Source organism: Mizuhopecten yessoensis, unplaced genomic scaffold (genome assembly GCF_002113885.1).
Source record: "Mizuhopecten yessoensis strain PY_sf001 unplaced genomic scaffold, ASM211388v2 scaffold11171, whole genome shotgun sequence".
Lineage (NCBI taxonomy): Eukaryota > Metazoa > Mollusca > Bivalvia > Pectinida > Pectinidae > Mizuhopecten > Mizuhopecten yessoensis.
The window spans coordinates 1,235,109-1,257,256 of record NW_018408915.1 but is presented as its reverse complement, the minus strand read 5'-3'; the positions used below and the strand labels follow the sequence as shown (position 1 = coordinate 1,257,256).

Here is a 22,148-nt window from a genome sequence, read left to right as displayed (position 1 = left end):
CCCACCCCCCACACTTTATTTGTGTTCCCCACTTCATTACCACAAGCAGTATTTTCAAAAATTAAGCTATGATTTCCACTTCCCAGATAAAAAGAAAGTCACGATGATAAATAAGGTTCTTCAAATTTCTTTCTATATTTTACCTTACGTCTACAAGAGATTACTAAGCAAATTTCCATCAGCCACAGTTCAATTTTAAGAACTATTAAGACATTTTTTATAAAAAAAAAAAAATCTTTCGCTTAACTCGCAATTAACAAAATCAACACGTCATGGACATGTGTAGTTTTATCCTATCTCAGGTTTGTCTCTGATGTAAGAAATGCATTTCAAATTGCTTTAAAAAATATGAAATGAATTTTCCTTGTGTTATTTTCTTTATAACACCTTTGATCAAGAGAGGATATATGTTTTAATACATTACTAAACACTAAACATCTTGAATGAAATGTATCCTAAAAAAACATGCATTTATAATTATTGATTTACTACGACTGATCAGCTACGAAAATCTAATCCACTAAAAAAAGTATTAACCCGCAACTTAGTGTATCGTACCTATGTTCTTACCCATGTGAAAAAAGTGTGTCAAGCACGTGAAAATAAGTGAACTAAATATTTCTAGACAGAGCATTCTGTATAATAGAACGGCCAACTATAACAGTCTTGAGCAGTATTTAACTAAGTATACCTTCCATCGCCCCTGTGTTTTCTATTACCGCACTCGCTGGAAATATCACAGAAAAAAACACTAGACCATTTTAAATGTTTGCGATTGATTATAGGACAATCTTTTACATTTCTTTTATAAATTCTTGGCATGATATGAAACCAATACAATATTTCAAATATATTTAAGACATCAATCAGAAATAAGAATATATATAAAAAAGATATAAGTTTTATGGATTTCTATTCCGGAATTAATTTATTACCTTTATTATATTTATTCAAATTTATTTGTCATGTTATACTGATAACAAAGTAATTGTCTCTCATAAACATTAAAACATTTGATGAGATATTACATAAAAATGTTGAGAACTGCGCAATACGTTACTTCTTTATACTAATCAATTACTCAGATATATTAAGACACAATAATATCAACGTTTCCCTTTTCAGGTAAACGTTTGAAGTATTTTAATGCAAAGTTTTACGATTTGGCATGTCATTTGTCGCGTAAAATTACAATAAGTATATTAAGCCTTAATGTCATATTGAAAGATGGAAAATCTTCACTTAATAACATATCAAATAGTGCGATAAAATGGTAACCTTATAAATTGTGTTTGCTATAATATTGTTAACATCAACATATAGTAAATATAACTGCTGAGAGGTTCCATGATGGAATATATTCTCTATCATATCGCACAGAAATCTGGAAAAAAAATCCATTAAATGTGGATAGTACAATTGTATACAGTATAAATGAAATGAAACAATTAAAAAAATGTTTTTATCCTTATTCAAAGCAAACTCGATATTCAAGATCCATCAATACTTTTGTTTGATACAGTAGCAAAATTTTAAGAATAATCGAGCAATGTTTATCATTTGTTCAAAGCACTGGAATCTTGTTCAGTGAACAAATCCAAAATGCTCGTCAATGTTATTAAGTCAAAACAAATGTAACTCACAAATTTGACGACAAATATTAAATGTCATTAAATTAATTATCATAATCCTCATACACAAGGTGACAGTTGCTGTTCACTTATTAAACAAACGTAATTCCAAAACCTGTGAGATTTGTGAAATTTACAACAATAGAACTGTGAATAATAAGCTGTGTGGTGAATTTTTGAATTCTTTGGTAATACTACCCTCTGTAGCCGCGGGACTGTCAAGGTGGTTATCAAACGCAAACATACGCCATGTCAATGTCAAAGTCTATGACGTCATTACAAGTTTCGCTTTATTTACATTATGATTTTTTGACGTTGATATCCGCATGCTAGATTCAACCAGTACATGTAACAGTCGCAGCTAAAGGGAAAATTTATTGTTGTGTTTTAATACTTGTAACAAAACATATAAACGGATTTTGGCAACTCATTTTCAACGTGAAATGCGACTGACTAAACCACAGAATCTTGCAAAGACATGTCGACATTTTCAAGTATCATACCTCATGGAGTATAATGAATACACGACTTTATCAATTACTGGCTCTTTGTGATTATTATTTTTTTAATTCATCACAAATTATTTAGATTCCAGCCAGTTTAAATCAGTGTCTGTTAAGTATAAGTGTGAAAGAGAGGTCTAAAGAAGGAAGGCTGTTATTAGATGTTCTCAAGATTCTGTGTTCAGTGGCTGTGTATCGTAATTATAGTCATGTGACCAAGCATATACATGTATATAAAGGTTGAACAATATCAGCATTAGCGCCGTCAATTGTGCTGGCGGACAACATTGATTATCAGTACCTCCAGTCTCCTTCTTTAAAAATCGCTTAACTGTAGAGAAATAAAACCACTTAAACAGTTTAATACAGTTTTGCAATTAACAAGTAAATCTGTCTGTTAAAAAGTCTGATTTTCCCTTACTATGGTGATGTGAATTATACAAATTTAAATCAAGTCGAAAATATATCGCCATCTGAACAACTACAATATGTTTTTCAAATTTAAGAGAAAAACGTGATAGCCTTTAAGTAGCAAGTCTAGCAAAATGCATCTGAAAACGACTATGTTTTTGTTTTAATTTCTGTGTGTGTTTGATAGAACTGTCCGAAGCCTCGGAGTTTACCAAATTGAATATACCTCGGGTGAAATTTTCCTATCCTACACACAAATAAATGAAAGAGCCTTTTAATATGTGTATTAAATTCAATAATTTCAACATAGTAAGGGTCCGTATATGCATGATAAAAACAAATATCTTTTGCAAAATATTTGATCCTGACCATGCAGTGCTTTTCAAAACAAACGCACGCATTCTGCATAACCAATGACATGCTGTAATTATGACATCCGTCGGTCAAATAATTCTTACCAATTAATTTGGTGATGCTATAACCTAGGAAACAGGGAATATTTGGCAATTTCAGTTATCATTTTCCCCCGAACAATTTAATTTCATTAGGACATAGTTAATACATTATTGCTCAATTATATCAATACATGTGCATTGTACAACAATTTAAAAAACATATTACGATACTATTAATAGTAACCTGCTATGGTGTATGTATTAATCGTGTAGAAGCCAGACCTAACCTTATTCCGTCTTTGCGTATTGCAGAGTTATCTTCTCTTGAGAGCAGGTATTGATTGTTACGTCATTGGTTTGTGCGAGAAAATTATGTCGTTTTCTCAAAAATTGATGACGTTACTCTCACAAACAAGTGACGTAACAATCAATACCTGCTCCCAAGAGAAGATAACTCTGCAATACGCAAAGACGGAATATGTAAGAGTGAATGTTAACACTTCAGTAGGGCAATACACAAATACAACAGTGATACAAGTTAAAGCTATATTGTTAAAGTGTTTATATGGTAATGGGACGATACAATCTTACTTTACATACAAACAAACATACATACAACGTAGAACAAGCACAAACGTCACAATAAAATCGCCTATGCTATTGATCAATTTCGTTCCAGCATTACCAATTATTTAGTTCACAAACTTCATCAGATAGATTCCAAAACAATATGTTTTAGATAAACTAAAAAGATTAATAATTATTTAAAAGAATTTAAAAAAATGAACACTTTATATTCTAATTTAAATTCATTTAGGATATTTAAATTTCAATGATTAAAATTTGTTTTACAATTTTCATTTTTTTCTGACGATAAAAATCACTTTCCATTGAAAAACACTAATAACATAAATTAACTATAATAATTAAAAAGAAAAAAAGGGTTATACAACATTTATAGACAAGATGCAACATGCACAATGTTCGGTCAAACATAACTACTAAAACTATTTACAATAAACAATAACATCAAATTTTTAACAAAGCAGATATTAAACAGTGTGAAATAATCGAAAATGATTGATTTGATGTTTTAGATAACAATACAAAAACAGCACAATTAGTTAACAATTTGACGATTGTATGAAGCTGTTTTCATTTTAAGGTAAACAATGACATACATTTTAGACTTGTTCATTAAGCTGAATTTTGTGCTAGTTTGTTAACATTATCACTGTCTGCATAACTGACCAGCAATAATGCATTAACACATGATGTTGATTATCAAGGTTATGCTGTCCTAATGATTTAAATATAGTATTACCAATGGGGGAAAAAGTATAGGAATAAAGCAATCAATAACTACTGTGACTTCAATAGGTATTGTATTTTTTGAAACTGCAGCATGCCAAATATCAGTTTAAAATGTTGTTTTCCAATGTCTAATGTTTTAATAGTTCTGTCCTACTTCTGAAGTGAATACTAATCTGTTTCTTTTTATATGGACATGTACGTAGTTATTCAGTACAAAAACATAATTTTCAAAAGAAACAATGTTTGATTACAAGAATTGAGAATTCACAACTCTGTCATATGATTGAAGTTATTGAAAATAATTCCATCAAAAAGAGGAATATTAATATTAACCAAATATGATTGTGATCTGGTGTGTTTGGAAGCTAACAAGAACAAGGCCAATATTAAAGCGTGGTGATATACGAACCCAAAGATAAAAACCGTGGTAAATGGTGGTATGTGTATTGATTGTTTAAGCTATTTATTGTTTCTTTTACAAATGCAAAACTCAAACTTGAGTTAGATTTTGTTTGTATTGTCTCACTATATTTTCTTATTTTACAAACTGCTACAAATGAATCATGGTCTAGTTTTGGGTTTAATGGATTTAAAAAAAAACAAAAACAGAGACACATATTCATTAAAATTAATGACGTTTTGTTTGTTTTTCAGTACATTGTTTGTTTTTCAGTTTATACTGCATCCAACAAGTACTATAGCCTTGAAAAAGTGCTATATGGTCCCTTTGAGATCATTTATCGTTACATTTTTCTGGTATTGATAACTAGCCCATATAATGTAGTTTTTTGTTTTATTATTATTGTACAAGACTTTAATGCAAATCAATACCCGCATTTCTCTTACAATACCAGTATTATACAACACACGTTTGTGGGAGATATGCGTTTAGTTAAGGATAATTATGTAATGCACATGAAATATTTCTCTAAACTAAAACCTATTTGCAGTTTTTAAAACTATAGAACGGTGTGTAGTATCGCATTTACAGATACGAGTATATGTGTGTAAATAATTTTAATCTTTAAAATAAAAGAATAAAGAATCACTGATCGACAACACTGATAAACAACATATAAACTTAATAAAGTTTAATACAGAGGGAAATATATCATTTCTGCATATCTAAATAGTCTATTCATATTGAAAACTTGTAAGATGGTAACCTCAGTTTTTACTTGATTTATTTTTAGCATCCGTTAAACGACACAACAGCAGCATTGAGTCCTTTATAAAGGTGACATCACCAATACAAAAAGACTATGTTATCAAGTCAATGTGTTACTTTTTGATTCTACAGCTAAAATTGACAATTGAATAAAGTAATGAATTATTGGGACAGGAACAACACAGAAACGAAACGCACAATACTTATGCAGATATATACTTTGAGGGCAATGAAAAAATTGGTCAACAGATCTGTATATAAATATATAATAAAGTCATGACAAAATCTGAGTAATATGAAATGTCACATTTCGCCATTACCTCTTGAACAATTTGAAAAGACTTTTGCTAATGTTGTAAGCAAATGTCAAAATAGATCCTTACCATTATTTCACAAATGTATACCTAAGTTTTTAAATTAATAAAAAATTTTTTTTTTTTTTTTTTGCCAAATGTGTTAGACATATCCAATAAATGCATTGAAAATTATAGAATGACAACAAATTAGTTTTAAGACATTTGAAAACTATTCAAAAATTAAACAAATAATTATTTTGAAAATAAATAATAACAACTGATGACCATTTATTTTAACAATTCATTTTCTTTTTTTGACGATACGGTGATAACCAAATGTGACTTTAGAAGGAGGTTAGGGTGCAGGTGATATTTCAGCAAGACCGTTTCTACAGGGATATACATAATACAGGTAGAACATAAAAGTACCTATGACAGCTGTAGCTCCTTTTTTAAACATTGCCACTGATAAAAACAAAATAAACAAGAAATCTGAAAAGTTTGTAATTTATGCAAGGTAACAAAACCTCGGTACTGCGTTTACATAATAGCAATATTTCAAAACAGATTGTGTAATTTCGATGGAGTCATTTCTCAGAGTTATACCGTTCGCCAACTGGTATTACAATGAGAATATCATTATGCATCTTTGCCACGTTATATTCCACAATCTTGATGAATTATGGCCTTAGTAAACAAAGTAACAAGGCTCATCAATCACTATTTTTAATTATACCTTCAACTTCTTAAATTATCAGGAAACAAAAAGATGTTTAATCAAACCTTTATATAATTGCAGTTATGTCATTGAGAATTATCTTTCCTGCTATTTTAAAATAATTCTTATTATTTTTCAAACAATGATAAAATGCATTACATTCCGCTTAATATCACTTGTCATATATCAGAAGAAAACGTGATATTAAGTGAAGCATGACATCAAATATGATGTGTTTTGTGACATCTTCTCTACAATTCAATAAATGCATCGAGAAATAGCATCTGATTAGGTAGTTAATTAAAGTAAAATGTTACCTGTCTTTAAATAACTTCTTAACTAATTTACATATCTACCTAGTAGTTTAAATCATGTTCAAGTTAAAGGTTTACGATACATTCATTTAAGCATGCACACGGCAAAACAGCAATTCACTCAATACCTATTCACCTGAAAGAATTTGATCTAAGAAAACCCCACAAACAATTAAATTATTAATATGGGTTCAATCTACTAGGTACTGAAAACAGAAATAGTTACCACATGGACACATTTTCCAACTTACATGTAATGCATTTAATAAACAACCGTTCGAATATTAATTTCTAAATTTATCTAAACACTTTTATGATATCAGTTATGCTGTACACGAGACATTTAGTAATTAAATACTATATTACCATTATCTACTAGGGGAACATATTTATAAAAAGTAAGATACTACATTAACTGATACAAAGTAAGTCCTAATATAATTTAGCTAGACTAACCCTTCGTTCTCAACTTTAAAATTACCATTTTAGAGATACAAAAGGTATGGTACCTTGTTAGAAATATTTTTATTGATCAGCCTTTTTATTTTATAGAATTTGTTTGTTTCCTGGGTAAATATAAACTTGTTATTTATTAAGTTAATCAATCAAAATATCAATTTAGTGTTTTACTGTGTTTTTTTTACCTACCGCCATCCTTAACTTAATGATCTGAACTATTATAGTACACCAATCTGTTATATATTTTGCATTTATGATAATATAATAATAATAATATACAACATTTGATATAGCGCCCTGTCGAGCTAATATAAACCTCTCTGAAGCGCTTTACAGTACATGTATATACCATTAATACAATAAGCATATACATAAATCAATACAATTATCAGGCACTAACTACTGACTGACTGAATGTATTGTTTAGAACCCTTATTGTTTGATATTGATGCTTTTATTGTAGCAACATAGTATCATATTCATAAATATTAAAACTTAAAATAAATCAATTTATTTTTTGTTTTGTTTTCGTATTGCTGTTATCTGGTTCTCCACTGAACTGCCAAATACATTTCATAAATCTTCCCATGTATTGTTTGTCACTGTAACACGAATGTAGTGAGTTGGAAATATTTTCACCAGAAATTAATAAAATATTATGCGTGATAACCGTATCCTATTGTCTCACTATGAACCTTTGTTTAGAAAAGGACTAAATGGATCTCAACCAACTCCACTCTAAAATCGGAATTCCATATAACATCTATTTGATTTATTGTATACTGCTAATGAAAATATATCTTTCAAACAATACATTCGAACTTATTACTAACGGTTTTAATCCTCAATATTGATCCCAACACGGCATATTGTTACCAATTACTGTAGCTTTATCTAGTAATAGCTCTTTGTCCTTAAGTAGAGTATCAAAATCAAAAGTCATGATCGTCAAATGTAAGCTTTTATATCTGGCTTAAGTATGATTTTGAGAGTATTTCTTTCCAATAAATTTCTGTTTTACAAATCCAACAATCTGTCAGAGAATTGATTCACTTTAGATAAAAATAACTTCAAATACTTAGCAGATGTTTGTTTGCGTTGAAGATTGTTGTTTTCATCTGTTTTTTCATCTTTGATAGTTAGTAATTTCCATGCAATATAGTAACCATTTGACTTGGGAACTAGCTGTTAGGCAAATTGGGGTTGGGGGTTTAAAGGTTAATTATATTTGGGAGGACAAAACCGAGCAGAATTAAGAGTTTTACTGACAAAGACTAAAGCCTGGTTCTACATGACAACGTCAGCTACATAACATGACTTTTATTGACACAATTAATAACTAAGTTTAAGTATTTTGCTCAAGAATATTCAAACAAATTAGCTATTGTGATAACATATCGTTCAAACAGATGACAGATCGAAACTTTAATGATGATGTAATTCCATTGGTAAATATATGCAATGCTTGTACTTAAAATTTATTACATTTTTTAAAAATGGTCAAAATTATCATTGTTACGACACAATTGATTAATTTATGAAAATTTGAATTTAAACAAGAATTATTGTAATTGAACTGAATTCAAAAAGCAATCGAAATGGAAAATTTTGTTTTTAATGTACTAAACATTAATTTCAAAACGGTAATTTACATTGATTAAGTAACAGTAATTTGACTGATAACTTACATGGTTTGCAGCGACACTTCTTGATCGCCCTCACATCCGTTGTGGTACTGTGACATGTTTTACAGAAGTAAAAAGCCCTGCAACAGGAAAAAGAAACATATGAACATCAAGTATATCCAAATATTGTCTAAGCAGGATAAAGTAAATCTTTTCGTCTAGATACAAGTATTTTCACTACGGAAATCATTTCTATTATTGAAATAAGAAGTGAATAGTATATTTCACCAAAAAGTCTAATATTTCCAAGTCAGCGGCCAGTTAATGATGTTTGTAAAATGCATTTTCATTAATTCTAAGTACACATTTTCTTGAATTCTTCGATGATGTTCCCTATCTTTTCTAAATAACAGCTATCATTGCGGTAATCGATTTGAACAAAATTGTAATTAATATGGAACTTTTTGAATTCTTCTACTCACAATTCATACACGTAACACATTACCTCAGTAAAATCTAAATTACAGATTGCATAATCAAAATAAACGAGTTTACAGTATTTAGGTTTACAACTTGATTAATCTTATCAAATTGTTCTAGAATAATCTTACAGCGATTCCCTAATACCAGGAGCTATGTTATTGCATATACAGTGTTATTCCGTCTTAATCAATTGTAATTAAAACCGCTCAAGACACACCAATTTCCATCTGATGTTCAAGCATATGACACATTCATTTATATTGAAATGAAACATGAAATGTACGTGTGTTTAAACAAAACATTTCTAAAATGAATATTTAATAGGGAAATACACGTGTTGCATATGTTCATGAATATAGGTTGGGTAAGGCTGTTTGTAATTCACCTTTTAACCTCCTCTGCTGACTCTGCGATGAAAAAACCTTGAGTGGCATTTTCTATTTTTATTTTCTGACCAGGATTTATTGCAAGAGTGCTCTCTCTTCCTTCTTCCTGTCGAACCTCAATGGCCAGTAGAAGCAGCTTCAGTTTGGAGAAACATAACCTGAAAAGTATAGAAATGATTTAAAATGTAATGAAATCGCAAAACATCAAACTTGCTAAACATTATTAGAAAGTAATAACAGCAAGTATTAGACAAAAACGTTTTTTTGTGTGTTTGTTTTCATGTAAGCCATATGATTTATTTTTAATGTTGGTTATGTAAGAAATATTAACCAGCTCTCCATATGCATTAAATTGATACAATTTTAGATTTGTGTATGTTACTATCCACTAACAATTGTATCAGTAGAACACAACATATATGAAAGTGTTAAATTTGACTGCAAGCCGTTTTATATTTCCCAAATCAGACTCAGTGAACCGATGTACATATAGACAAATAAGTATAAACAACTATGTTCAGCTCATGTTAGTGCGCTATTGGAACAAATGAAGCAACGAAAAAATACAACTGTACAATAGGAAATTGTTATCGTTAGGTTTCCTTGGTGTGCTCACTGGTGACTGATACTGTGAAATCAGACATACACGTGGGGCCCAAGTTTCGTTGGTTTTCCGTAACATCATGTTATATTCACAAATTCAACGGAACTACAACCACACGAAAAAGTTTGATTTCACCGTATATTATAAGTATTACAATGTTAAAAGCAATTGTTTGGATTTTGATAGTATTAAACAAATCAACTCACTCTGCAGCCTCTGGAAAGGTCATCCCATTAAATGAACCTGACAGGTATTCTGTGTACATTTCCATTGCCGTCCCTCGCATGTAATCATTTTGCCACTTAGACATGTCAGGTGACTAGAAAGAAAAGTTTGAACAAGGTTACAGTCAAACCTCGATATAGTGACCCTCGTTTCAGTTGCCACCTCGTTAACCGCCAACATATTTAAAGGTCTCTTTTTCTCTTCTTAAAAATGCCTCTATATGTTTCCCTCAATTTATCGCCCAATCCCCTTCATAATGCAAATTTTGTTGGAAGTGCAAACAGGTTTTACTGTTCATTTATTATTCTTAAAAGAGTTAAAAATAAATCCATAATACAATATGTTTATGCCTGTTGTTTTCGAATTATTTTAATTTCGATCACAGCAGTAAAAAACGTCGACATAAAGGGTGTCAACATTAAATGATAACATTCGAATTTAATAGCACATATTTGAAATTAATTGACATATTTTACTAGCTACTTCGAACATCGGTATTAAAACCCCTGTCACACTAGGGCCGCGTTCCCACGGCGTCCAAGAAATTTCGAGAACGCCTATCTGTGCGCAGTGGAATCGCAAGCATCGCCACGGCAACGCAGTGGCATCACGAGTGAACGCGGTGGTATCGCATAGAACGCCGAACGACGGCGCGCACTTTGAGCATGTCCAAAACAACACCGTCGCTCGGCGTTCTGATAAGAGCGCAGTAGAATCGCCGTGTGGTCGCCATAGCAGCGCAGTTACGTCTCCTACAACAGGATGGCCGCGGGCGCGCACATAGGTCGCAGTACGAACGCAATGGTTATCGGTGGCGCTTGCACGGCGATCGTACGGCGTTCTCTGAGATGACACTGCGTCTCTACCGCGCTTATACGCGCCGTGACAACTCTATGTACGCAGTAGAAGCGCCATGAGAGCCCCATGAGAGCGCAGACAATCGCCAAATAAAACTCCTTACGAACGCGGTAAAACGCCATTGAGCTTCATAGAAACGCCAAGGTCGCCATGAGAACGCAATGACAGTGCCATCTTCATGAAAAATATCAATTTTTCCTGCGATCTCACGGCGCTCTGGGAAAGTTAACAACGCCGTGCAATCGCAGTGGCAAGGCGGCTAGGTGTGACAGGGGCTTTATATAAGATGCACTTACCTCAATTAGAACTAGGCTTATTAGTTACAGTTATCGATATAAAAGGTACAGTAACAGATGTCGACGTCTATTCTCATATCAAAACCAAATGATAATTAATCATCCATGTACATTGTACATTACAATATCTATGGTTCAGAACACTATTACACCTTCGTCGCGGAAGGCCAAACAGGCAGCAGGTTAACTACAGCAAACATTTCCCAGCATACACTAGCATAGTCAGCCACCCAATCATCTGTTTGTTATCCTATTATTATATTAAAGACTTTCTATGTATCAGAAACACCTCTTTAATTGACGTAGTGATTTCAAATGAGGAAATTTATTATCTCTGTTTTGATTGACCATCGATGTCAAAAACACCTTTGCCTCACCTCTATGAGAACCCTCTCTGTAACCCTATGAAAAATAAGGAATACTACTTGACTTCTTGTAGGACAGAAAGATAATATATCGTCGATCAGAGCAAGAAATTTTATACACCCTGAATAAACCTTTACAACCTCACACCCCTATCATTACTACTGATGTTCTTTCCTTCAACTCTTAAATCAGTACATTTCACTCACTGTTTTATACGACCTCATGGTAAAGAGGTTAGCCATCAAGGTGGAGAAACCTGGAGCCAGACAGCTTTGGGCAATAAATCCAAGCTTCAGTTCTGCGATACACACAGCATCGTCCCCGCGTTTCCAGTCCCAGCTTGGGATGTTCAGTAGGTATGCCTGAAATCGTCAATCAATTGAAATTGTTATTGTCGTAAATGTTTGAAATGGCAAATGGTATAATGTATGTGACAAAACGACAGGGCCAGTACAGCATATTTTTTTTGATGTCAAGTGCCTGATAAGGAGGTCAGGAGCTAAAGAATGAGATCAAAGGTTACCGATTTAAATCGGAGATCTAGTTGAGAGGCTTTATTCATAGGTTACTAATATGGAGCAGAAAATCGATAGATACAGCTTCGGATTAACATAGAACTGCAAGTTTAGAGTCGAGGCTTCAGGATTATAAATTCATGTTTAAGTCAGAGAAGATTGAATTAGCAGGAAAAATAATACGGTTTACATGAATACATCAGGTGAGACTGCAGTCTGAGGAATTTAACACGAGTTCAGGTTTCAGTGTGTTATGACATCATTTCCTTGTATTATGACATCATCGCCTTGTATTATGACAGCATTGCAGTTTGTTATGACATAATTGCAATATGTTATGACATCATTACCTTGTTGTGGTACTGCATGAGCTGTACAATGACTTTGATTTCTGCGTGGAAATTTTTGATTGAAATTACGCGCATGATGTTAGCCGCGTCCTCCTGATCTGGGTCCTGACAGTACTTATTGGCGAGTACAAGACAGGCGTCGGCCGACACAACCTAAAACAAAAAACAATATCAGTCCGTGATATTTTTTTCAACACGAGTTGATATATTTGTATTATTCCACAGTTTAGCCACATTTTGTATACACGATTAAAAAACATTGACAAACGTCTTATATATTCAAGATTTACTACCGATTAAATTTAGAACAAAAACCAAAAAACAATAATTATATTTTTTTTTTATTTTCATTTCTTTTTCTTTTAATTTCAGCAGGTATAACTTTTCTTGTACTTTACCAAAATAAGCTTTCAGCTTCTGATTCATGTAATCATAACAGTGTGAAATGCTGAAGTGCATGGTAAAATCAATATACTTCTACCATCATTTATTTATATTAGTCCATACAGATACAAGCTCTTTATCTTCTGACCCATCAGTCTAGACTTCAGCAGCGTATCTTTTTTTAGATATCTCATCATGGCAAATATTCTGCAGTCCGTAATCAAATTTTCATGAAATGCTTTATTTGTCTGAACCATAATCAATTTAAGCAATAATAGGCATACCTGGTTGTCAATAAATAAAAAGCCCCACGGGGACTGTAAAGAATACCCCACCTGGTTTCTGCTTTTTGAACGTAAATTGAGATAGGTGTTTGCTTCACTTTAATCAAATACGCATTAAATATTGACCTTTTCATATTGAGGTTCAAAGAATGCCAATTACGATGTTTTACTCCAGAGGTCAAAAAACTATCTGCATCTGCGACTCCTTACTCCCAATGGTTTAAATTTAAGGCATGAAATGCCAATTATCCAGTAACAATAACAAAAAAAATAAAAAATAAAAATAAAAAAAAATTGCTAACCCACTGTATCTGTCCTCCTCAAACAGCCCCCATAACCTCAGTTCCATCATTATAGCATGTTAACCAATAGTTCATACTGTATTACAAAATAAAAACTGATCATGATCATCATATTTCTCCAGAAAAAGACTACATTGCCTATAGTAAACGTTTCATCTTCTCAAGGTCAACATTAGCGTTAAAACGATCTTGAGATTAATAATGTACCTATTTTGGATGAAATACCAGATTTGTCAATATCATATAATTTTGGAGAATTAATTCACTGAAATATTCCAACCCTTTGCACGCTTATAAAGTCCTTTAACGACTAAATGCTTTCACTGTCCTTTAACGACTAAAGGCTTTCAATGTCCTTTAACGACTAAATGCTTTCAAGATCCTTTAACGACTAAATGCGTTCAATGTCCTTTAACGACTAAATGCTTTCAATGTCCTTTAACGACTAAATGCTTTCAATGCCCTTTAACGACTAAATGCGTTCAATGTTCTTTAACGACTAAATGCTTTCAATGTCCTTTAACGACTAAATGCTTTCAATGCCCTTTAACGACTAAATGCTTTCACTGTCCTTTAACGACTAAATGCTTTCAAGATCCTTTAACGACTAAATGCTTTCAATGTCCTTTAACGACTTAATGCTGATTGGTACAACGTTTACTGTCTCTGACCTTCACTCGATCAAGGTCGTTAGCGTCCATCACTGTTCCCTGGAAAAACTCGACTTGCGTGAAATGGCGTTTGAATAATCCCTCTAACTCCAGGTCTGGCAGGCTCCTGCAATGAAAAAGAGTTTTACATTAATAAACATCAACATATACCAAACACAACTGAAATGTGATTTAAAATGTCAAACACACATAGGCCGGTAGTCTGTTTTCTGAAATGCGATGACCTTTTTATTGTAATTGTTTGATAAGCAATGTTTAACTGTCGAAAGCTATTTACCCACCACGTAAGTAGGCACTTTATACAGAGACAGTCACGAGGTCGGTTATCGTGTTATATAACAGCAAAAAGGGCCAGCAATATGCTGCCTGCTTGTATTGGGTTGTCTCGACAAGGACTAAATAGTATGATCTGTCTGATACAGCTGTAGTTCTTAACTTGCACGGTCAACGAATGAAAATACACTTCAACCCTCTAAGATCAATGCTTTCAAATAATTTATCACATAACCGCTGTATATTTCCTCACTCACAACTCATTGGATAAACCATCACGTTTATGCCTAACAGAAATCCCAGCTCTCATTGTACCTAGCCTGATGAGTGTTTGTTACCTGTTTATTATCCCCATACTATTTCCCAAACTAGTCTCTGCTGCATGTTTAGTTACATCATAAAATAAATTGCTGGTTCCCTACGTCATGATTGCAAGAGACTAATGTGATAAAAGTTTATCTGTACCCCACTCTGAAAAACTTCTGAACTTTATATTTCCTCTCTGGAATACATTTTTAACTATAAGTCATTCACAAGGGCTCTGGTTAAACCGCTGTCAAATGTATTCAATCTGGTTTGGTGTCATGCTCCCTGTCCATGGTATACCATATCGGACAACAAAACCACACTTCATTGGCCCAATCAAAATAATGTCATGAGAAAAAAGCTGATTCAAAGACGTTAAACAAAAAGGTTCTATATTAACAAAGACTAAGGTCTTACTTGTGGATGAAGATGATCTCTACGTCAACATCCTCTCTGTCTTTGTGAAGGAAGTCTTTGAGGAAGCTTGACACTGAGTCAAACGTGATATGGCCGCACACCACAATGTGTCTAAAATCAATGAATTCATATTTATTTGGAATTTTTCGGATATATACAAAATCAGAATTTGATTAGTTTTTAAAAAACACATTTAACACTCTTGCTAATTTAATAACAGTATATTATTGTTTCTTTCAAGGGTTAATAGGTTTTAGAAAATAAAATGTGAATTTAAATAGAGGCCTGGTGTATTAAGAGAAGTAATAAACAAAAGAAATATGATTTTTTTGATTTTTTTTAAACCAAAGACAAATTGCATTTTTCTGAACGCAATTGAATGCGTGGAATTGCACCGGAATAAATTTAATACATCTTTAGGAATTAAAACAAAATATTTATATATATAATGGAATCCCATAGATGTAATTTCCGCGATATTCTTGATGACGGTTCCTTATTTCTGGTTTTGATATCAGGCAGGTATTGAGTGACAGCCCAAGTGTTAGGAAGGATGAGTGTCGGTGATTTGGTTAACATACACACACATAACTCACTTTTTTCCTCGTTCCTTTTTGTACGCTCCGCCATACTTCTGTTGCTGGCTGATGATGTCGGCTATTTCAGGTATGAAGCTGGCAAACATACCCTACAATACAGGTTAAATCCATCATTAACATATCAGAAAAAAAGGATATACATCTCAGCAGCGAAACGTACCGCGGCATACGATATTAAGTTACAATGGGTTTTCTACATCATCTCCTTAATTAAGAGGGATTTGACTTGGTATACATGAGTCTGAGCTCAAGTGAGGAAGGAGCTGCATTAACTGTTTGTCTCATAACAACTCACAGCCTACCTTGGCTTTCGATTTGTATTCTTTATCTTATTCAGTTATAGTACAGCAATGTATTGCAAAGACTTGTTTTAACTTGGATTATTCATAGATTTGGCTGGGGTAATTTTTTCACTTATTCTCAATTGTAAATTTGTAAACCTTAATACAATTCCATAGGCTCTAAAGATTGTTTAAAAATTCAAGATAGTTAGCTAGGCTGTTCAATTTTAAAACTAAAGGAATCATTGCCTATAAAACCCATATGGATAAAACTTAAGATAATAACGGGAAATGATTTACGTAAATCTTGTATCAAATGCCTAGCAATATGCCGAAATAGACTTTTTAATTATTTTAAATTTCAAAAAAGGATTCATATATTAATGCAATTATGTATGTTATTTCCTAGACGTTCGCACATGGTGTATGCTACAGTGTAGCTCAGTTTTGGTATACTTTATCTATTGTCACTTATTTTTAAAGTTGCAATTATTTGTGGGTGTGTTGCGTTCATATTCTTCAATACGATTCTAGTGTGGGCTTATATTATAATTAGTACTGTGTTGTTTTTTGCTTCTATTGTATGATGCGTACAATACAAAATAAAGTTAATGTGTTGTATATTCATATATGTATTCTTTATCTACAATAGGTTTCATCTTTCTCAATCCTCCAAGCCCATGTTTTATCTATAGACAATCACATAATGTGAAATATCAGCACGCGGCGTGACATCACCATATTTTTCGACGTCACACTTGCATTATGAAGAATGATACACATTCCTTCATTTCCCAGCAGTGCGTTTTTTTAAAGAAATAACATTTTTTAAGAAAGTAATAATGATATAACTAAATCGAAAAAGATTCTTTTAATTCGTTAAATCACAAAGACTTGTAAATGTATTGCATGTCAAAAACATTTATATACTGAAGTAAGTGACATTTTATAACAAAAATGTAACACACAAGCACATGACTACATCTCTCAAATTTGGTGAGAATGGCATGACCTTGAATATAAAAACAATGTGATTGTTATCTTCAGAACAGAAATATACGTGATCAGTAATCTTGTATATATAGACTTACGATACTGATCATGATGTACAGGACGATGAAAATCCTGCCGAGGGTCGTTGTGGCATATATGTCTCCATATCCCACTGTTGACATGGTAACCAGCAAAAAGTAAAGACATTCCCAATAAGTTAATTTTTGTGGGTTGCCAAAATCCGGTGGATCTCCGGAATTTTCAATCTGAAATGATATACAGAAAACATCACTAAATCACTCATATATGTATGTCTTATTTCATTTATGCATTGATACATATCTTTCGTGTATATGATAGATTACTTTTGTTGATATATCAATTTCCAATATAAAATGTAAAACCTCGTAATACTACCACAACCTGCCTCTCAAAATAATGGGGTTATAAAGGGATTTGGCGCTATATCGAAGGAGAACAACACATTTGTGCGAGAACGAGATTTGGAGACGTTGGTTTATTCGTCGGTAAGCAAAGTAAGGTAACGGATGAATCAAGGGGTATCAAAGCGAAAGTTTACCGTGCTGGAGTTTTAATATCACGATTTATATCACTATGAACAGTGTTTTGTTAAATAAAAGGCAAGGCATAGTACTAACCAGATGTAGGAAACCAGCAGATGCCAGCCAAACGCTTAAAAAGATGGCGACGAGTTGTGACAGTCGAATCCTCGTACTAGTAGTCAATATGTTTAGGTAGGTAAGTATGTCCGGTATTGACATCAGCCGCAGAGCTCTCAAAAATCTCAACCCTGCGAACAACAAAGACATTCATTAGATAAAATTACTATACATTACTTATGAAACAAGTTATAACAACCTAAATGAATCACTCTTGTTGGTCTTAAAGTGGGCGGACATCGGAGTACCCGAGAGAAACCCACGTTTTTGGACAAGTGACATCATACCGCAGTGAACGCGTTATCCACTGCGCCACCTGACCACAACAGAAAAGAGACGACCGATCGTGAAAAACAAGGAAAAAGGATAAGAAATCCTTAGTTAAGATATCCATAGTTCAAGAGATGAAATAGCAGGAGAATTTGGGGAGGGAGGTTGGAAGTGAATATGTTGTTTCCCTTCAAATGGAATCAAGGAGGCGATATTTAAGGGAGAACATTAGCACGTATAGGTGATGGAAACGGATACCGGAGTTAAAGACAAATTAAGGAAAATGCTAAAAAAAGTAAAATAAAAATCAGGAAAAAAGTGAGGGTTGTAGCTAGCTAGTAGGTGAAGTGTGATAGTTCTTCCGTTCTAATTTCTGTTGTACAGGCACTGCCATCAATCAGTAGAATTAAACAACTTAACAACCCTTTATTCGGTTGATTGACATCAATTGTTAATTTAACATAATTCTATATAATGATGACGTTCACAGAGTCCATACAACATTTATCTATGATAATATATGTTACCGATTAAGCAGATATATTTTATATACGATTAATTATTCTCGTGATGCCAAACTACTCTTAAACATGTAAATGTTTTCGGAAAAATTTGATTGAGTAGCTTGCCATATATATTTTTCAACTCTCTTCATACCGGATGCGGAGTTCTCCATGTTGGAGGAAACTGGAGTATCAGCAGAAACCCTCGTAGTAAAGCATGTGACCAAATTCCTTTTCACGTCCGATCGGGGAATCGAACCCGGCCACCTTGGTGAAAGGCGAGTGCGTTATTCACTGCGCCACCCGACCGATCTAGGCCATATCAAGCTAACATTTAGGTTAGGTCCTATGTAAGTTCATAAGCGATCCTTTTGAGTTCAGTTGTTATAGGCATTTTCAACAATCAATGATAGTTTGGCAAGTTATCTTTCAGTGCTACTCTCCCCCCTCTCTTAACCTCTAGCTTTGTTCCCTTTTATCTTCCCTCCTTTTCCTTTCATTTTCTTTTGTTGGGCCAATTTTGTCCCTGACATGCAACCAAACACAAATGTGCACACATTTTCTAGTACTCCCTATCTCCTCACATCTTATCATTGAGCCAAGTCCAAAACTACGCGAGTAAAACACTTGCATATGCGCGTGAAAAAAACTAAATGCGTGGTAAAAATGATAGAACTTCATTGTTCACATCTCGTTCCCTATGTCCAAATTTCGCTATATTACATCTCCTTCCCTTTTTGATATCTGTCCTAATTTATCTACCTATTCTCTTTCTCTTATCTTTGTTTCCTCAGTCTCATTCCATCCCTTACCTAACCCTTAACCGCACAGATTTCTTTACACATTACTAGAGCTTCCTCCCAATTCCCTATTTGATTTTCCTCTTCCATACGATATCAGTATACCTCTCCGTATTCCCCAAATCTGACACGAGCATTTACAAGAAAAGAGTTCTAACAGAGATGCAACAATAGGTAACATGGAATTCTAGCAATAACAATTATTGCACCTGGACCCAGTCCACAAGTCTCAGTGACACCAGGAATGTGCCTTAATAGTGTTTTTAGAGCAGACGACAAGACAACAGAATGTAAGGCTCATAATGTATTCCTGCCCGATGCCAAACATATGCAACAATGCATGAAGAGTTTACCTCCATCGAAGGTAAAACCTCATGTAAAATACGCAGGATGAAAAGAATAAATTTGTTGGTCTTCGTCCCAAGGGAAACATTAATACGAACTTTGCCAGTAGTCCATGAAGATAACATGTTGTGCATACATTCTCAGTCTCAGAAAAAAGTCACGTTTGATGGGTAATACTGTGTAATAGCTCTGCAGTGTTAATTTGGTGGTGTTATAACAGCGTTGAAGAATACCTCGCAATCAACGTCATAGATCTATTTTGACGGACCCTTTCAAATTAAATTGTCTACAATCGCCTTTAATTGATTGTCGATTTTCATTTCGGTTTAGCAAATTGTTGCCACGGAAACAGCCAAAGAAGGGTTGTCAATTAATGTCTACATTTTAAAATTGTGTGATTGAAAATGAATGTGTTAATGATGTCCTTATACCGTCCTACATTGCAATTACAGGAACCAAGACCCATAACGTAATGAGTAATTTATCCTGAGGTGACAGATACCAGATTACTGAAAGGTTGAGAGGCACGACTCTTGAGGGAACATGGCACACTCTCGGGAAATTTTCAGAGGTTAGATATATCATTCATTTAATTTCGAACGCCAGATAAAATTCCAGGATGACTTCAAAGGTTCAAGGCTAGTATATGAATCCTCTTTCCAAGTTAATGTAAATTTGTCACAGAACTGGAATAATACAAACAATAATCGAAGTTTATCAACCTAATATACGATGCTTTACTTGACCATATTCTACTGCATAATCAAACAATTAACATTACCTCTGGTTTATGAGCTGTCGATCTACATTATTTATAATTGTATTTATGCTAATTCAAGTATAAGATTGACTACGAATCATGTAATTTGCATATAATGACACCAATTAATATAATACCCCAGGAACATGTGTCTGTTTACAACACTTGTTTCGTTGATCAGTGGTTACAAAGATCAAAGGTGATGTCTATTTAGGCTAAAGGTCAATAATAATGTTTGATTATTGATCAAAGGTCAATACAGTTATCTGTTTCCAATAAACTGAATATTTTACTTCTTTAAAAAGATTTTAAAACTTGTTTTTTTTTAACTAAATATCTAACATGTACTACCATGGCCATAACTGGAAAATACACTAGAAACGCATCTACCTATTGTCTGGTAAACTAGAAAAAGATTTCAGATATTTCCTTCTGTTTGCTCTATACTGGACTATTATTTAGAGACGCATCAATGGCGGACCCAGGGGTGTTGCCCTAGTTGACCGGGCAACACCCTTTTTCCAATGTACACAAATAATCTGGACCAAGGTTGTTGGGGGTTTCCTCTATTTCATATGGGATTTCCTTCTAATATCAACCATCTCTTGAACTATGATTTTCTGGCAGCATTTTGAATATCTATATATGCCTAAGGATATTGCCCAAACAAGGAGTTCATTACTTATACTCTAAGCCATAGGAGATTAATCCTCCATTGTCTATATATTTGAATAGGGTCTCCAGTCGAGTCAGTGGTCAAGGCTCACCGTACTGACTCTACCTAATCCTATTGTTCTAATGTCAGGGTGTGGTGATCACCCGGTCAGTTGGGAGAGGACTATTCCAAGTATTGGAATTATGTATATAGGTATAGGGTTAGGGTTAGGGTTATTTCAAAGGTAGAGTCTATTTTATGATAGATCGATATACCTGTATTTTCACCTGTGGTTTCAAGTACACATGGTCACCACGAGTGATTTTTTTTACCAATTAAAATTATAAATTTCAAAAATTTCAAAGACAATGAAGCCCCCTCCTTAGCATCACTTTATCATGTGAATAATAACCAATGTTGGCATCAAAACCTGGTGTGTACATCCTTTTCATTAGGTGTTTCCCTTGTACATACGTATGAATACTATTTCACAATAAAAGACAAACAGTTAAAACATAATACATATTTATGACAAAATAAATAAATATTTAATTGCCAAAAACTGGCCCATTATCAGGTGAATCTACACATCCCCCTTAAATTTGGCAAGTGGCCATCTTAAGGGCCTGACACAAACATCTACATTTTAACCTTTATCTTTTACAGAATTTGTTAACACTCACAGAAAAAAACTTTTGCTTCGTTCCG

The 22,148-nt window shown here is 33.3% G+C and overlaps 1 protein-coding gene across 9 annotated transcripts in view; it reads right to left on the bottom strand.

Moving 5' to 3' along the window:
* The window catches only part of LOC110467332 (calcium-activated potassium channel subunit alpha-1-like), a 106,643-nt gene that overhangs the window by 29,703 nt on the left and 54,792 nt on the right, over positions 1-22,148 (bottom strand). For 2 of the 9 annotated variants that reach the window (XM_021524434.1, XM_021524435.1), the window contains exons 5-16: positions 18,087-18,238; positions 17,526-17,693; positions 16,151-16,242; positions 15,555-15,665; positions 14,559-14,664; positions 12,918-13,070; positions 12,259-12,414; positions 10,514-10,626; positions 9,703-9,861; positions 8,898-8,974; positions 6,148-6,183; positions 692-727 (exon numbers count right to left, since the gene is read on the bottom strand). In XM_021524434.1, coding sequence (XP_021380109.1) covers positions 692-727; positions 6,148-6,183; positions 8,898-8,974; positions 9,703-9,861; positions 10,514-10,626; positions 12,259-12,414; positions 12,918-13,070; positions 14,559-14,664; positions 15,555-15,665; positions 16,151-16,242; positions 17,526-17,693; positions 18,087-18,238 — 1,359 coding nt within the window. Of the gene's footprint in view, positions 1-691; positions 728-3,003; positions 3,028-6,147; positions 6,184-8,897; positions 8,975-9,702; positions 9,862-10,513; positions 10,627-12,258; positions 12,415-12,917; positions 13,071-14,558; positions 14,665-15,554; positions 15,666-16,150; positions 16,243-17,525; positions 17,694-18,086; positions 18,239-22,148 lie in introns of all 9 variants that reach the window. The other 7 variants (XM_021524436.1, XM_021524439.1, XM_021524438.1 and 4 more) reach the window with 4 other exon arrangements.